General features: G+C 30.6%; 1 protein-coding gene across 1 annotated transcript; it reads left to right on the top strand.

The window, feature by feature from the left end:
- LOC105173810 ((+)-pulegone reductase-like) lies at positions 8,370-17,857 on the top strand. Its single transcript, XM_011095689.2, has 5 exons — positions 8,370-8,682; positions 10,465-10,648; positions 15,585-15,751; positions 15,986-16,068; positions 17,262-17,857. The coding sequence occupies exons 1-5, from the start codon at positions 8,440-8,442 to the stop codon at positions 17,653-17,655; spliced, it is 1,071 nt and encodes a 356-aa protein (XP_011093991.1). The 5' UTR covers positions 8,370-8,439; the 3' UTR covers positions 17,656-17,857.

Here is an 18,125-nt window from a genome sequence, read left to right as displayed (position 1 = left end):
AATTAAACTTTTGAGTTGACGCTAGCACGTATTTGAGGTAAATTAGAATGCACATGGTATAATTAATTATGGAGTTCACAATTCATCGCAATATAAGACCAAGAAGAAATATAGTTTTTCATTATAATTAATTAATTACGACTGTGGAACGGTTCTTAACCGTTATTTTTATAAGTGAGGTTAAAATATTTAATACAACTAAAAAGTGTGACAAATATTTTCTAGATAAGTAAAATCATAGCGAACGTTGATTAATGAGGCTCAAAGTTAAAGGTTTCTGCATCAATTTTGTTTGATCGTATTATACAATATTAATTTACCAAAATTTTTAAACAATAGTGATTTATAGTGCAGAGAATCATCAATTCTTATTATAGTGTCATGGGAATTAAAGACATAAATTGTGATTTTAAGTGCTAGCATTGTAGTAAGTCGGGACATCAGATGAGGAATTGAAAGAAATACTTTGCAATTTGTTGTTCTTTTCTAGTGTATGCTCTGTGAAAGTTAATCTTGGTTAATAATGCCTCATTATAGGAAAACAAGATTTATTATATAGGACAAATTTGGTGGCGAAAGGTCGAAGGTCGTGGCAAAAGTCGTTTTGCTACTGGAAAATGCAATGCTTCGCTTCGAACAAAATTCTTAGCAAATAAAAATTTAGATTTCGTTATGACTATAATTTTATAGCAAAAACAAGGTAAAAGTCACCAAGTGATCCATGATATGGATGTAGGTGGATTATTCCACACAGCTCAACAACCCTCTGGGAATTTGGAGCCTATCCTCATTAGAAGACTTAGCCATTCAAGGACTTCTCAAAAGCATAACTCTTGGGGATTCTTGCGATCGCCTTCTATTTTGAGGAGGTCAATCTGCAGCAACCACCAACTTGAGTTTCAAGGAATCACACTTCTTTGTTCGACGGGGGACTATGCTATAAATGTGGGTTAGGTTTGCGATATCGCAAGCCTTTCCGGATATTTGCAACACAAGACATCACAAAAATCATTTCAATTTTGATAATACTTAGATTCAATTCGCCGAACGCCCGTTGCAAACTCTGTCTCAATTTCTGTCATATGTTGGGACGTGACTTCCATTTCAAAGCCTGTTCTAGAGTGTTCTTATACATTACAAAAATAACCATCAGGAATTTGTTGCAAAATCTATCTCACCAACACCAATAACATATTCCGTCCAATTAGCATATCTTGCGACGGAAAATATCAAAGCTGTCGACTGCTGTCACAAGTCTTGCAACAGGTTGTTTTCTTGCATTAATTTTTTTTTCGACTGTACCTAAGCCGACGATTTACTTTCCGTCGTAAATATAAATTAACAACAAAAAACCATGGCAACTTCCATCAGTAAAAGGACAACTTTTTGTAGTGAACATTTTTCCATCGAAAATTTGTGTTGGAAAATTTGGACGATTGCATTTTGTCAAATCTTTTGCAACGGATTCCAATGGACATCTCTCCCTCCAAATTCACGCCAAATTTTCTAATCGGTTTCCGACTGATTTCCCATTGCTAAATTTTGGTAATAATTTTTCGATGAATTTGGCAACAAAATTAAAATAGTAGGTGTTATCCGCCGGAAAGTAGTCAGAAAATCCATTGATAATAGCGACAAATAAGTTCTATAAGAAAAATCCATTATTATTACACTGTTTTTTATAGTGATAATATCATTTACATATATATATAAATTTTTTAAATTAATTTGTAGTCGCATAACTTATATATATATATATTTAGTGGTGTTTTTAACTGGAAATAGAGAATAGAAAAATAGTATTGGAAGATGAGAATTAAAAGAATTACACACAAAAAGTGCAGAATAAATCTCACATAATTATTTTATTTAAAAGAATTTGGCCTCCGGTTAGAAAAAAAAAAACAAAAGTACCCAACCGTATATAAAATGTATCTGATGCTCCTTCTGTCGTTTTCGATATCTGCGTACATTTTCTGAATATTTTTATCCGTATTCAATACGTGTACTTCACGTACTCAAGTATTATATATAGTTGTAGTGACCCTCCATATAAAACAATTTCTAAGGGCATCTACGCAAATCAAGCTGCCCAATATATAAATACTGTACACCTCTATATGGGCAAGCAATTTATTATGTGCGGACTCATCCAGCATCCTCGGTATATATATATATATATATATTTATATATAAATATTTGATGTATTTATACATAAATTATTGGTACTTCAGAAAATTATATTTAGCACTTTTAAATTTTGCTTTCATCTAACAAATAAACCTTTTATTAGTCAAAATTAACTGAATTTGCTGATAATAACAAAAAGACTGATGTCAATTGATATTTACTCTCGATTAATTGATTACTGACTTATTCTTAATCAAATAATTTTTTTTTGGATTAAACTACTCTTAAAATGGTGAAGATATACCTCTTCACATATATACACACTAATGTGCGTAATACACTCAAATGAGTGTACATGATTATGTAAAAATTTTAAATATTAATTTTTATTTTAAAAATTTATTATGGTTGAAGAAATTAAGAATATCGAAATAATGAAAAAGGTTATGAAAAGTTAAAGTTAGTGGAAGTTAGATAAAATTGGACAATTGGGGGTTTAGAAGGGTGGGAAGTTAATAAATAAATAATTTAATTTAATTAAATATCATAAAATTAGTAGATAAAAAAAGTGAGACATCAAAATGGTGCTCTAACTTATTAATACGGTATATTTATAATTTATAATAATATAAAAAGAAAAGTTCGTCCATACTCACAAACGACGGTTAATGATACTGCCGCACCAGTTTTATGTGAAGTTAAAATCCCCTTCATGATAAAAAAACTAACTTATTTGATTTTTCAATATTTACATAATTGACAAATTATGTTTTTTAATGTAATGTACTTGTTTATATATTTCTCTTATTTATAATATATTTTAAAGTATGAAATGTTATTTATTATATACATGTAGAAACGACATACTATAACGACTAGAATTTAATAAATAAACCCTGAAATATTGTCTACTCATCTTTTAATCTCAATCAATCTTTTTTCTTCCTTTTTTCATATAAAAAAAGGATAAATTGCATAATACCCCCTATATTTTCAAAATTTAGCTAAAAACACTCTATGTTATAGAAAAAAAAACTCCTGTATTTTATAAAATATTACAAAAACACCCCTATAGAAAAAAAAACTCCTGTATTTTATTATATATTACAAAAAGACCCCCTCTCCGTTAGAAGCTAAATGAGAGTGTGTGATACTCACCTATTGTGCGAGTGAGCCTCATTTTTTGACCTTTTTGGAATTACTTTAAGTGTATAATGTCCATTTTGTCCATTTATTTCACATTTAAATATATTTTAAATATATATATTATATTGTGTATGTATAGTATATATCAATATATATAAATAAAAAAATTATATTTTAAATTACTTAAAATTTGGACCTTTCATTCTCTCTAATTGAAGATCAAATAATTGTTATAAGAAGGATATAATAAAAAAATTAATAAATAATTAACGGCATTAGGGCTTAACTAATGGAAGGAGAGCGTATGCCACCTTTTCAAAAACACAAAAGGTTTTTTTGCCTATTCTTTTATAAATAGAAGTTTTTTAGCTAAATTTTGAAAATATAGAGGAATTTTATGCAATTTACCCTAAAAAAGTTAATTATATATATGCGGTGAAAGAGAAGATTTCATGAAATTATTCTTGTTCTGTTTTTGAATTTTTATATCATTTAAAAAAAAAGTAATAAAATCCACATTATAAATTATTGTATTTAAAATCATAACAAATTAATACTATTTACAACAATCAAACAAGATCAATTCGAGAACTTAATTTTTAATGATAATTAATTAATATTTGTCATATTTTTAGCTGTGTTTAATATTCTAACTTTATTTGCAGAAATAATAATTAACATTCATTATTAATTAGTATTCATCGTGATTTTTTTCATTTAATTATATTAATTAACCATTATTAAAAAAACCATATTTTCTTTTATTTTTTCGAATATTTTTCTCACATTATTTGAGTTTGTTGAAAGTCATCGCTTTTAATACTTTGCTTCTTATTTAAGATGAACTGACCAATTGTTTTAAAATAATAATTCAACAATATAATGACTGATTCCAAAGTCAGAACTGTCCATTCCGAGACCAAACGGGAACCAGTAAATCAATGGGTAAATTGGAGTCTCATTCCCTAAAATTTAACATAAGTAAATCTCATTTCATTATTAGAAAAATTATAAACGCTTTTACAATTTTAACGCCCATTTAACGACGAGTTAATTCTATTATTTTTTATTATACTTTTATTCAACTTTTCGAGATAAAATGATTAATTTTTAAAAAAAATATATTTATAAACTAATATGCCCTATAAATATATGCTTCACCAACTCTCGATTTTTTTATATTTTTCTTAACAAAACTAATGATTCAACAAGAATAAATTATTAGTTTCCACGTCATTGTTTAGGGGCGACATACTTATTATTATTATTTTTTATTTAAAATGGGTATTTTTAAATTAATCCATGAAATTGGAAAAAATGTGATCAGGCTGTTGTCAGATTGTGAACTGGGACAGAAACAAGTCAATGCTATTATTATTGAGCTATGAGATATTGTTTCTTATTTAATGTGTTGCATAAACAAGGACAACTAATACATAACACCCCACATTTTGACAACGATATCATGATTGAGATTTTTTTCGGATCGATGATCAATCTGTATGCTATGATAAATATTTTGATCTTATTTACAAAAACAATAAATATTATTAATGATTATTCCGAGCCCATAATTAATCTGTATTTTCTACTATTATTTTTACCATAGTATTAATTATTGCAAAAAAATATATTTATTTCGATGATATAACATAGTTTACATATAATACAGATAATTCGGTCGTGGGAGTTTGTGAGGACAGATCATACACAAAAGTATCAAATTGTACAGGCCAGCTTAAAGTATTCTATGCTGGAATTATATCGGCTATCTTTACTTTGAATTATTAGTTGGGATATTCCACTTAATCACCTTTAATTTTTTATTTACTTTATTTTGAATTGGACCAATATGAACAACTAAAACTTGCTACTATAACTGATTATGGCTGAATCTGCCATTATTGGATAACAAAATTATGCTTGTAGGTTGCCATCCACTCTCGCTAATCTATGTCTATACTAATAAAAAAAAAATTCATTTTTACTTACAAAAAGCGATTATTATTCGCAACATCAACTTTTTAAATTATAAAAAATATTTTTTTATGTATTTTTCAACCACCTCTACTTAAATTTTTATACTCATCTATATATTTATACTATTTATATATATATCTATACTTCTCTATTAACATAAAAAGAAAAGTCCCTCCATACCCACAAATGACAGTTAATGACACTGTCTCACCAATTATTTGTGAAGTAAAAAATGCCCTTCATGATAAAATAACTAACTAATTCAACTTTTTAAAATTTATATTAATTGATAAATTATGATTATTTTTCTTTCTTTCTTTCTTTTTATTAATGTAGTGTACTGATTTATATGTTTTACTCTTATTTATAATATATTTTAAAGGGTAAAAAATTATTTATTATATACATGTAGGAACGACGTGCCACAACAGCTAGGATAAAAAAATAAAGGCCCTCAACACTCACAAACGATAGCTAATGACACCGTTGCACCAATTTTTTGGTTTATAAATTTTATTCTTATTTATAATATATTTTAAAATATAAATAATTATTTATGAGAATGCATGGACGACAAACTTTTTAAACAAACACAGAATATTATGATTTTAGTACAAGAAAAATAGGTTTGTCGAAAATATGTTTAATTAACTAAAAAAATCAAATTTGATTAATTCCTCCTGCATTTGAAAGTTTTTGTATTCCATATATCATCAGTTTTACTTTATTTGATTTAGTTGATGATTTTTAAATCGTTTCTAGATTCTCTCAACCATCAATACGGATTTTTCCCAAAGTCTTTTGTCAATATTATATCCTTTCTTTATTTTTATCTAACTTTTTGAATTAATTGAAATGATTGTTCTCCATGATTTTACTTTCTTTTTCTACATATATATATATATAGTCGAGAATGATATATTGATAATAAGTTGATTTTTCAGATTTCTCTTTAATTATTTGAAAATTATCAAGAGCTTTTTCGCCTTCAATAAAAAGTAACACTTTATGTATCCATAAGTAAAATAAAAAAAGTCTCAAAATATTTACATTTACACGGAGAAATAACAAGTAAATTATATATATGATAAAAAATTATAGATGCAGTCAAATATATTACACCAAAATAAAAATTATGTATGTAGAGACTACGTGCCACCATTCGCTAGTTAATATATATATAAAAAACATCTTTTTCATTCACAAACGACAGTTTGTGATACCGCCCTACACCAAAATTTTTATGCTGATAATATACTTAAGTTAATTTTCATTTATTTTTTTAAAAGTAATATTTTGCTTTATATATTTTTCCACCACGGTGTGCATTAATTTCATGTTATCTCGTCGACGTCTAGATATGTGATCCAAGTAGGTTCATAAATGTCTAAAGAGCATATTTATTGAAACAAATATGATTACAACGATAACATATTCTCTTCTATCTTCCTTTATGTTGTTTACGGAATATGAATCTATCTCTGAAAGTCAAAATTCATAGATGAGTATTTCTCCATATCTAATTTTCATATCTGATACTCTTCTCTATTGTAGCGACTAATTCTGATTTATTATTTAAAATATTATCTACACAATAACACGAGTGTTCTATTATAATAGAAGTAAACACATAATAATTAATTTCATACTTTTGTATACAATATAAATAATTCTAATTTATTATTAAAAAATTACATAAGATCGAAAGAGTGCCTTTTCACAACGGAATCATACACTCGAGAGACTTATACTTTTATTGATAGTATATAGATATTTGAATACTCATGCGTGGCCCCTACGTGACGTTCCCTAGTCTGTACTATAGATAAAATGACTATATATATATATATATATATATACAATACTATAATTTAACGTGTCCAATATAAAAATAGTAGCTAATACCTGATACCATTGACATTTTATTACAATACATATATCTATGCTATTTAGGGTCAGTTCCTATCGTGATATATATGACATTTTCCGACACTATGCTTATCCATCCCATGAGGATAGCTTTATTATATCTTCTCCAATCTCCAAAAAATAATACACCTATTTATGTTTTGGGTTGACTTAGTTTAAATGAGAGGAAATGAAGAGGGGAGGGATAAAAATAATAATTTTTATTTAAGTTTTTTGGTACGAGTGCAAGAAAGTTAAATTTTAAATATTTCTCCCTGTTTCATTAAAAAAAGAATTATTATTGGCTATAATAACAGTGAATATGATTAAAAATCATGATAAATGACTACTATTAACTATGGTTAAATAAAATCGATGTAAAAAACTAGTTTTTCCATCATGAAAAAAATTATTTGTCACGTCTAAAAGTCATGAACATTTGCTATTGTTTTTAGCCACCTCGCAAAAACCCCGACCAACAATTGTTAGGTGACTGTTGTTAATAACTATTTACTACGGCTATTTGTTATTAACCATGACAATTAACCGTAGTTAAATATTATAATTCTTCGAGTGTTTGGTATGAAGAAAATAGATTGAGAAGAAAATATTAACTTTTGTAGTTTTACTAATTAATCATTTCTCTTTATTTTGTAATAGAAAATAAGCAAATTTAATATTGTACTGAAACAATTTTTAGCATATAAAAAAATTAAAAATCTCATTAATAAAAATATCGCTCGAACAAGAATATATAAGAATATTTTTTATTGATAACAATATTCATCAAAATAAGTATATATTGCCTATATATTCTAAACTATTCAATTTAAATAAAATAAAATTGCTAAAAATGCCCTCAAATGAAGAAATAGTTATCATTTTAAAAGATTATGTATCAGTATTATCAGTAGGAATGAGACAAGAATTGGAGAAAAATTATACATATGGCTAATAGAATAAATATAAATAAAAAATATACTTTTTTGTTTTTTTAATTTTATATGTTCATTTTTCCGCCTAATTTTGGACGGTCACAAAATTAGACTTCGAAGAGGTTTCATATTCCAATTTTACTTGTTTTATTCTTATATTTTTTACTTTCATTTTTCTTATACATCCATTTCTTTGGCACGTAATATATCTTCTCCTCCATATATTCCTACTAATACTTACAGATTAACAAATGAAGCACAACAGACAACACACACCACAAATTAGTGAGAATTAGCATCAGAGCAGGAAAAAGGAAAAGAAGCACAAGACAAAAAGAAATGGAGGTGAAAAATAAGTATGTAGCAATGAAGAATCATATAGATGGAGCCCCAAATGAATCAGACTTCTCCATTTGTGAAGAATTAGTTTCAGTAGAGCTCCAGCCTCAGGCTTCGGACGATGTTCATGTGCTGGTGCAAAATCTCTACATATCCATCGATCCCTCCCAAATAAACCGCATGAAGACTCACAGCTTCGTGCATACCATCATCCCTGAGGCATCCGCTGTTCTTCCGGGACAGGTGATCCTTCAAAAACACCTAATACTGCTTGTTCTTTTGTTTATGTGCATCATCATTAATATATTAATTCCCTATACTACTCATAGGGGTTTGTGATTATTTTTAATTTTTCCAAGTCCTATCTTTTCTGATTTAAACTTGAACTATCAAATAATTAATGGGGGAACCATCCTGCAAATGAACAAATTATATAGGGCAAAATCCTTTTTTGGTACCGTTAAAGAAGGTCATTTTTATTTTTGGTACCATTATTATTGTGGGTTCGGGTTTTGATACCATTAAATTAAAAAATAAACTTTTTTGGTCCCATAAAATCATGTGCGGCGTACATAACTATTATGCTCCGTTAACTGCCGTTAACCCCACCATTGTGGAGAGAAAAGACACGTGATGCTGTGAAAAAGGAGGGAAATTGACATAAGTTAGGGTTTCCACATCCCAATTTCTTTTCCCCTTCACTTCATTAATTATTTTTATTTCAGATAATTTCTAGAATCTATTTTACTATTTTTAAAATTAAATTATTATTTGGTCTAAAATTATATTAATATTTGAGCACAAACTATAAAAATTAAAATTTATTTTGAATAAAAATATTTAAAAATATTAGATAAATTTTATTTTATTAAATAATAAATTAATTTTTAAATTATAGTTATTCACATTAGAGATAAATACTAGAAATAAAACTAAAATTTATTTCTTACTTTTTTTGGTCAAAGTTTATTAAAATATTTTTAGAATAAATAATAATTCAATTTTAAAAATAATTAAAATATCTAGAATTTATCTAAAATAAATACTTATAAATTATACACTATTTTATTATTTATATTAAAATAAAATTTCTTTATTTTTTAAATTTTTTAAAAATAAAATTTTATTTCTTATAATTTATTGTCAAAATTTAAAAAATATTTTCAAACAAAATAAAATTTTAGTTTAAGAAAATTAATAGTTGTTATAATTTATCTCAAATGTAAATAATTTTAATTTAAAAATTAATTTATTATTTAATAAAAATTATATCTAATACTTTTACTCAAAAAATAAGTTTTAGTTTTATAGTTTGTGATCAAATATTAATATATATTTAGACCAAATAATAATTTAATTTCAAAAATAGTAAAAAAAATCTTAAAAATTATTTGAAATACAAATAATTATAATTTTAGAGCTATTTTATTATATATATTAAAATAAAATTTTCTAACATTTTTATTTTTGTAAAAAAGAAAATCTTATAATTTGTGTCAAAGTTGGTCAAAATATTTTTTTTTCTTTTAATGGTACAAAAAAATATTTTGTTGTTTTGGTACCATTAAAAATGACATTTGAAGTGAAAGTCACGTGAATGAATAGGAGGTAATGGCCGTTAAAACCCACGTGCGAGGTACATGGCCTCTGCTGTTAACTTGGAACAAAAAATGCGTAGTTTTGGATTTAATGGTACCAAAATCCGAACCTACAATAATTATGGTACCAAAAACGAAAATGACTTTTTTTAATGGGACCAAAAAAGGATTTTGCCCAATTATATATGCCCTATGAAAAAAGAAAGAGCAATTTACCTTTCTATAGTTTTCAAAATGCATTAATTTACTTCTCTCTGTTTTTCTAAAATGAAGTAATAAATTGTTTCGTTTTAATAAGGGGGCAAAATAATTTTTTTTTTCATAAGGAGTAATTTGTACATTTATAATATTATAGGATAAATTATATTAAATCCTGTAAGAATATTGTTTTTACTATGTTTCTTAAAATTATTAATTACTTTAATAGGCCATTGAAGCAATCGGGGTGGGGAGAGTGGTGGATTCCCGGCATCCTGATTTCAAAGCAGGCGATGTGGTGTGGGGGCTTCTAAGCTGGGGAGAGTATTGCGTCGTAAAAGCAGGTGTTTTCTTGCAAAAGCTGGATACCACTTTCGGATTTCCCCTATCATATTATGCTGGAGGAGTTCTAGGTAATAATTTACATATTATGTCTGTGTGGATGAAAACAATAATAATCAGTCCACTTATGTTAGCTTACAGTCGGAAAAAAGTTCACCTAAGCCCTTCAATAGCTCAAGTGCTAGAAAACTCGCTAGGAAAAAGAAATTTTGTTGAAAAACTTATTTTATAGTCGTAAATGTTCCAATCAGATCCGGATCGGAGATCGATTTAGATTTGAGTGTCCGGTTTGGGTGTTTTGGAACTTGAAATGTAAAAAGGTTGTTAGGCTCATTGGGTGGTTTCAGTAAAGATCCTTCGATGTCTAAATCAGTTCGTTGAAGTACGATGTAAGGTAATAAATGGAGTACCAATAAATAAGATTGGAGTGTGTATTTATAGGGACACTTGTGCGAATTCATGTGGCGCGATCTTGAGGCATTTTCTCAATATAGTGATCAATAGACCACATCCGAGTCTTAGGGTCGGGGCAGATTTGGGTTCGACCCGACCGACCTGACTGAAAATGTCGGATCCTCTTCCTATAAAAATATTTTCCTTCGGGAGAGGGCCCTATCAGTATCATACTAAGATATGGGGTAAAAGAGAAAATAAAATTAAGTTTTAACATAATATCGTGTATTAATCTTATATATAAATGAGAGCATATAGAAAATATATTAGTCAAATAATGAAAATTATCACAAATTTGGTAAGTGAATAATGCAATGAAGCAGGGGGTTAATCATTCTTTTTAAATATATTAATTGAGATACGTATTACAATAATTTGAATTTATGACTATTGTAATTTTTCTATGGAAATAATTTGAATTTAACTTGTAATAAATACGCCATTCGTATATAAAAAGTAAAATTGTCAAAAATCATAAAATTTATACTATATTAAAAAGTATCTCTTTCCTTTTTGGTCTACTATTTTTTATTTTCTTTAATTATTTCATTAGTTTTCTTTTTCTTTTTTCGCAAACACTCTCTAAATTGCATTATTCATCTTGTATGTTAGAGGGTAGCACTTTAACGGCACTCAAATATGGGGTTGACAATCTAATTGATGACATTATTTATTAAGTTTTATGCAATTTTAGGCCTCCAGCCATTGGTGTCTCCAAATTTGGCCGGAATAAGTTGATTTGACATTTTTAGGGTTTTGAAATTGCGGCTGTGATTGACTTAACAAATGATAAAATTTCCTTACAAACGAAGACAATGATGTAGAAAAAAATTAAAATTTTAGTTTTGTACATTTTAAATAGTGGCGACCGTGGTCTTATAACTAATGATAATTTTACTTTTGAAATTTATAAAATTTCAACAATTTAAGTTCTTCTAATTAAAATCGACCTGAATTCGACCAGAACAATTGAGAATTCTTGGGAATTAGGGATTTTATCCAATTTAGTGAAAAATTGTATGTGCAGTTTGTGGTAACACTCTCTAGCTAATTTGCTCACTTTTCCCTCTACCTTGCTTTGTAAATTGAAGGCAGAAGTCGAAGCACAAAGTTTTTAGGCAATAGATTTTCGAATTCTAGAATCACTTTTTGTTGTCGTTCTAATAGAAAGTCGTTTTTAAATTGACTCAAGAGAATGTTGCATACCAACAAATGAATCTCTACTTTTCTTCAACGCTGACAACATACACAAACATTTTAAAAATGTGTTATTTTATCGTAGGAGGAAAAAAATGTTAATAAAAAATTCTCTCTCAATACCGACACCTCTCTCTTCCGAAACTTAGAGGGACTTTTCCCTCTTTGTTTACACCCTATGACCAGCAATGGAGACGACTTTGGCGGGGATGGAGGATGTGAAGAGGAGGGCGACCACGATTTGGCCGGTCAGACGATGGAGGATGGTTGCACGTTGAACATGATGGTTGAACGTCTCCAAAAGATGGCCGCCGGAGATTTTTCGACCATTACTCGCGGTAACCTAAAGAGCCGTCCTACTCTAGGGCTTACAAGTGCAAAATCAAGCAGTTCACACGGCGAACAGGGCTCGATCTCCTTCAACATGTCTGAGTTCTCAAAACTTGCCCATACGGTGATAGATACCGGCGATAAACAAGCTTTGGATGCGCTACGTGAATTAAACAACAAGTGGACGGAGCGTTTTGGGAAAGAAGCAACTACGCGATGCTTTCCGCCATCTAGGGAGGAGATTAGTACGCCATTTCTGCCCAAAGTATTGAGGCCGCCTGTAAAGAATATTCGACCACCGGTCAGGCGAGTTGAGAAGAGGGAAATACCGATCTGAAATCGATTGAGCCGGCGGTAGATCGGAGCCAACCACCATCCACGGATGCCGGGCGGTTAGTAGCTGAGTACGTGTCAAACACTAACTACGTGGCATCGGAAAATCGGACTACAGATATGGCTGAAGATGGAGCACTGGACTTGGTCAAGATTGACTTGGTCAATAATGACGCGGTCAACGTGGAAAACGTGGAACAAGACTTGGTCAATAATGACCCGGTCAAAATTGACTTGGTCAATAAAGACGCAGTCAACATGGAAATCATGGAACAAGACTTGGTCAATAATGACTTGGTCAATGATGACTTGGTCAACAAGGACCCGGTCAACGTTGATGTGGATGGGGAAAAGGACAATGATAAAGATGTAGACGCGGTGCAATGACACTGTTGAATTTGGACAGCAACGAACATATGAGACTAACTCTACTCATACCAGCTTATTTATAGGGAACATCCCATTGCAGTCATGCCTAATTCCAGGCGCGGATGATAAAATTGCTGATGGTTTCAACAACTCGTCCCATAAGACGCTCTCATATATCCCCCCTACTATACAAAATGGGGAAATGGTTATCAGACTTACGATTGAATCTATTTGAAACGGAGCTAGTAGGTGGAAAACACCCGCGGTCAGTTACTTCTTGGGAAAGAGACCATACTTTTATCATGTCCAAGAATATGCCATGTCCGTCTGGCCTGGCTTACGTGATGTTAAGGCCACCACGAACGGACTCTACTTCTTCCAATTCAAGAAAGTGGCATATATGGAAAAACAATCGAAGGGGGACCATGGTTGTTCCAAGGGCAACCAATTGTACTGCAACAGTGGGAATCGGGAATGATGCTGCAAAAATTAAAACATACACAGGTCCCAACTTGGATAAAATTAAGACATTTGCCGTTAGAATTGTGGACGGAGGAAGGCCTGAGCATGGCGGCCAGTGGAATTGGCATACCCCTATATCAGATGCGATTACAAGAGCATGCACGAGATTGGACTTCGCTCGTGTATGCGTGATGCTAGATGTGAGTTCTAAATTATTAAGGCATATTATCATCATGATGCCTAACGAGGAAGGAGGAGAAATACTATGTACAATTGATGTTGAATATGAGTGGCTACCTCCTAAATATACAAGTTGTATAACGTTAGGCCATACGGCAAAGGTTTGTACGTTCACCAAGCCGTCCAACCCAGCTAAACCACTGGTCTCTATCTATGTTCCTAAAACGATACCTCCAAGGTCACAACCCATGCAGCCGACTCAAGGGGTGGACAACCAGAAAGAGGGACGAGAGCCTCCTCGCGGGGAAAGCCGCATTCCTAAAATGGGACCTGCGAGGCCACCACCTATGCATGACCAAGAGAGAATACCGCCGACTCAAGGAGTGGACAACCAGTGAGAGGGATGAGAGCATGATCAAGAGAGAATGCCGCCGACTCGAGGGGTGGATAACCGAAGAGAGGGACGAGAGTTTCCTCGTGAAAGAAGGTTGAGTCGTGAGGAAAAGGGTAAGGCAATTGCCGTATATAATACGTTTGATGCTCTACAATTGCTAGATGATGCAGAAGATATTATAGACATTACATCATGTGTTAACCTCATTTGGAAGGAGATCTATCTCAGACGATTAAAGCACATGGAACAAATACCCACCACCATGGCATTAGTAATAGTCGAGGATATTAGAAAGCGAATTCATAGCATCACCTTGCCTAGATCAATCAGTACACGAGCTTTATTTAAACTGTGGAGTATCCCTTGGCCTCTCAAGAGAGGCACCGCTGGATGTTCGAATTGGTTATTTTTCTTTCTTTCTTTTTTACTTAATGCGACTTACCTTTCCCAGAAAAAAATGTTAATTTTTGCAAAAAATGTTTGGACAGACAGAAGGATTTCTAGGGTTCCCAATTTCAGGAGTGTATTGGAACCAATTTAGTTAGATCAATAAAAAATTAGGCATAAATTAATGTCGACGTTTTCACGTGCTTTTCATGTGTAATTTTTTTGGAGCAAATTGGATGAAATTCCCAATTCCCATAAATCCCTAATTGTTGTAGCGGAATTCAGGACAATTCTCGTCAGAATGATTACTATTGCAAGAAAATAATAATTTTTAGGACTAAAATTGCCAAGACTTTAGTTATAGGACCACGTCTGCCACCCTCAAAATATACAGAATTAAAATTATATTTTTTCCGTGTCATCGTCCTAGTTGGTATGGAAAATTTTTTATTTTGGTTGCTCAACCTCATCACCAATTTCAAAACCCTAAAATTATTGGATCATCTCATTGCGGCCAAATTTGGGGCAACAGGAAAGAGGAAGAAAACATGGGAAATAAGACAGGTAAAATGGTCGTTTTACCCCTTTCTTAGATCAGGCTGCTATTCCGATGATTCAACATAGCTTATTTAAGTCAAGTAAATCAGGTCAGCCCTGTCCGATAAGCTCGACCACCGTCTTACGAGGTAAGTTTTTTTGTAACTAACTAATTCTTGTTAGAATGAATAAACATGTGCTGAACATAATTTTATATGGAAAAATTTAGAGATCTCCCCTGTGATAATAGGAATGTTAAAAAAATTCCTACTGAAGAGGGCGCCGCACCCTCCTCAATCTTGGGCGACGAATGAAAAAAACTCTCTATGCATCCAAGTAATTAACATGCCCTAATTTACTTGTAGGAACTAGTGGATTGACAGCATATGCAGGGTTTTTCAAAGTTTGCAAGCCCAAGAGGGGGGAGAAAGTGTTTGTTTCTGCTGCATGTGGATCAGTTGGCATTTTAGTCGGACAATATGCCAAGTTGTTTGAATGCTATGTTGTTGGCTGTGCAGGAAGTAAGGAAAAGGCAAGTTTACCCTAATTTTCGGGAAATTCTGTCACAGATTTGATTTGATCAATTCTAAATTAGTTATATGGTAAGTATAATATTCTTGTCATGTAATTTGTATACAAATCAAGAAAAGTGAGCAATTATAAAACAAGTGTGATACACATACTTGTCAGACTTGATTCGAACAAGAATTTTCTGTTATTACCATTCATATGTAGAACTTTTTCTTGACATGAGAATCTAATGCAGGTGGACTTACTGAAAAATAAGATTAGGTTTGACGATGCATTCAACTATAAAGAAGAAATTGATTTGACTTCAACTCTTAAAAGGTGAATCTCTTTCTAAATATGCTTTGTCATTTATATCTTATGTCCATATGCCTTTTTTTTTTCTTTGATCCCTAATAATAGTTAAATAATTATTTGCAATTCTACACTGTGTAAAATTGGTATTCCATGATTTTTGAGTATGCCCGACTTTTCCACGAAAAAAAAAAATATATTCAGGTTTTTGGATAAACATATACGTGCATTTATTATAACAGAAGATATTATTAGAACGATTTTTCCTCAAAAAAAAAATATATATTCAGGATTTTGGATAAACATATAACTTCCATTCATTGCAACAGAAGATATTATTAGAACGACATTTGATGTTACATTTGTTGTCACTACTTATATTTATTTTTTAACTAATAATTAGAATTTGCAACTCAAAATATTATACTTAATATTTGTACGATTACTAATACTATCTCATTATTTGATATCGTGTAGCTAATATTCTTAGTCCTTAATTTATAATAATATTGCAAATAATAGATTACGTTCGTCACGAGCTACTACAAGGCTCCCTTTTAATTTGTATTTTGTGAATCACCTCTATAAATTAATACGAAATAAATTAATAATTTTTTTAAAAATAAGAATTTTTTTTAGTTCCAATTTGGACTCAAGGTTTAAATTAATAAGACAATAAGTTTTCGAAACACCCTTATATTAATTTATGATTCTTTCAATATAATAAATTAATAATTCTATAAAATTATACATATAATAAGGACAACTTAGTACAATATGATCCTTCTATTGTTTGTTTCATCTTAAAATTTAAATCTAACTGTATTTCAACTCTAACCTTCCTTATCGTATTCTATTAGGAATATTTGAAGTTGTTTATACATTTCCTTACTATACATGAACTTGCATTAAGTTTTAATTACTAATGCTACGTTCTACGTACAATGAACTTTGTTTTTTTAGGGGGATCGGTCCATGTATTATATTTAATTAGTCACATTATACATAAATCTCGTTCAATTAGTCAATACAATGTATATGTTTTATTTATGAAAAATAATGTAGGTTCGTTGAATCGAAAAAAATCTCTTTAAATTAATAAATTATTCATTTATTGATTAATTAATACCTCCTTAAATTAATAAAATTACGTAGTCCCAATATTATTAATTTATAGAGGTTAATTTTAGTATAACTGGATGAGTATTGGTTAATATCAGGTACTTTCCTGAAGGGATAGATATATACTTTGACAATGTGGGAGGTGAAATGTTGGAAGCAACAGTTGAGAATATGAACAGCTTTGGTAGAGTGGCAGCTTGTGGAGTGATGTCTGAATATACAGACAGTCTGAGAAAAGCGAAGCTGGATATGGTACAATTAATCTACAAAAGAATCAGAATAGAAGGGTTTCTTGCTTTGGACTTGATGAGTATAGATCAAGAATTCATTTCAACCACCACCCAATATCTCCAGACAGGTAAAATCAAGGCCATAGAAGACATCTCTTACGGTGTTGAGAGCATTCCAAAGGCCTTTCTTGATATTTTTCGTGGCAATAATATTGGGAAAAAGGTAGTCAGAATTGCTGAAGGCGATCACGCATTACATTGAATTGCCAAGATGAGGAGGCATTATTACATTGTCGAATGCATCATTCGCCTCAGCATTTTTGCATTTAGAAGGTGGTCTTTGTTTTCCTTTAGCCCGCCTTGTAGGTGATATCCTACTGGATATAGATATCTGCTTCATGCAACTATCCGCTAACTTCATTCGTCATATTATTCTTTTTATCATGATAATGCGAAATTTTAACCTTGAGCCAAAACTTCGATAATTTTTGGTGTTTGTGACCGGGGTTTTTTCTATCTTACCACTAGTAAGGATTGTTGCTTCTTTGATGAAGTAAAGTCTAATATTGGTCCTTGGGGGGAGAGGTTTATCTTTGCTCAGGCTCCTCTTAGTCAAGAGTAGCCCTTTCCCTGTGGTTGGCTCATTTCCAAACCCATCTTATGACCCACGGAATGGGGCTAGATTGTCCATTTATTTCTGCCGTCTCTATTTGTATATAATAAATAATCTTT

The sequence above is a fragment of the Sesamum indicum genome, linkage group LG11 (genome assembly GCF_000512975.1).
Source record: "Sesamum indicum cultivar Zhongzhi No. 13 linkage group LG11, S_indicum_v1.0, whole genome shotgun sequence".
NCBI classification, from domain to species: Eukaryota; Viridiplantae; Streptophyta; class Magnoliopsida; order Lamiales; family Pedaliaceae; genus Sesamum; species Sesamum indicum.
This window is presented reverse-complemented; position numbering and strand designations above follow the sequence as displayed.

What these genes read in the sequence shown, in the direction of transcription:
- LOC105173810 (XM_011095689.2), top strand. Translation starts at nt 8,440, where the DNA reads ATGGAGGTGAAAAATAAGTATGTAGCAATGAAGAATCATATAGATGGA. An exon ending in CCGCTGTTCTTCCGGGACAG is followed by an intron (nt 8,683 to 10,464) that starts GTGATCCTTCAA and finishes TTACTTTAATAG; the next exon opens with GCCATTGAAGCAATCGGGGT. An exon ending in GTGCAGGAAGTAAGGAAAAG is followed by an intron (nt 15,752 to 15,985) that starts GCAAGTTTACCC and finishes AATCTAATGCAG; the next exon opens with GTGGACTTACTGAAAAATAA.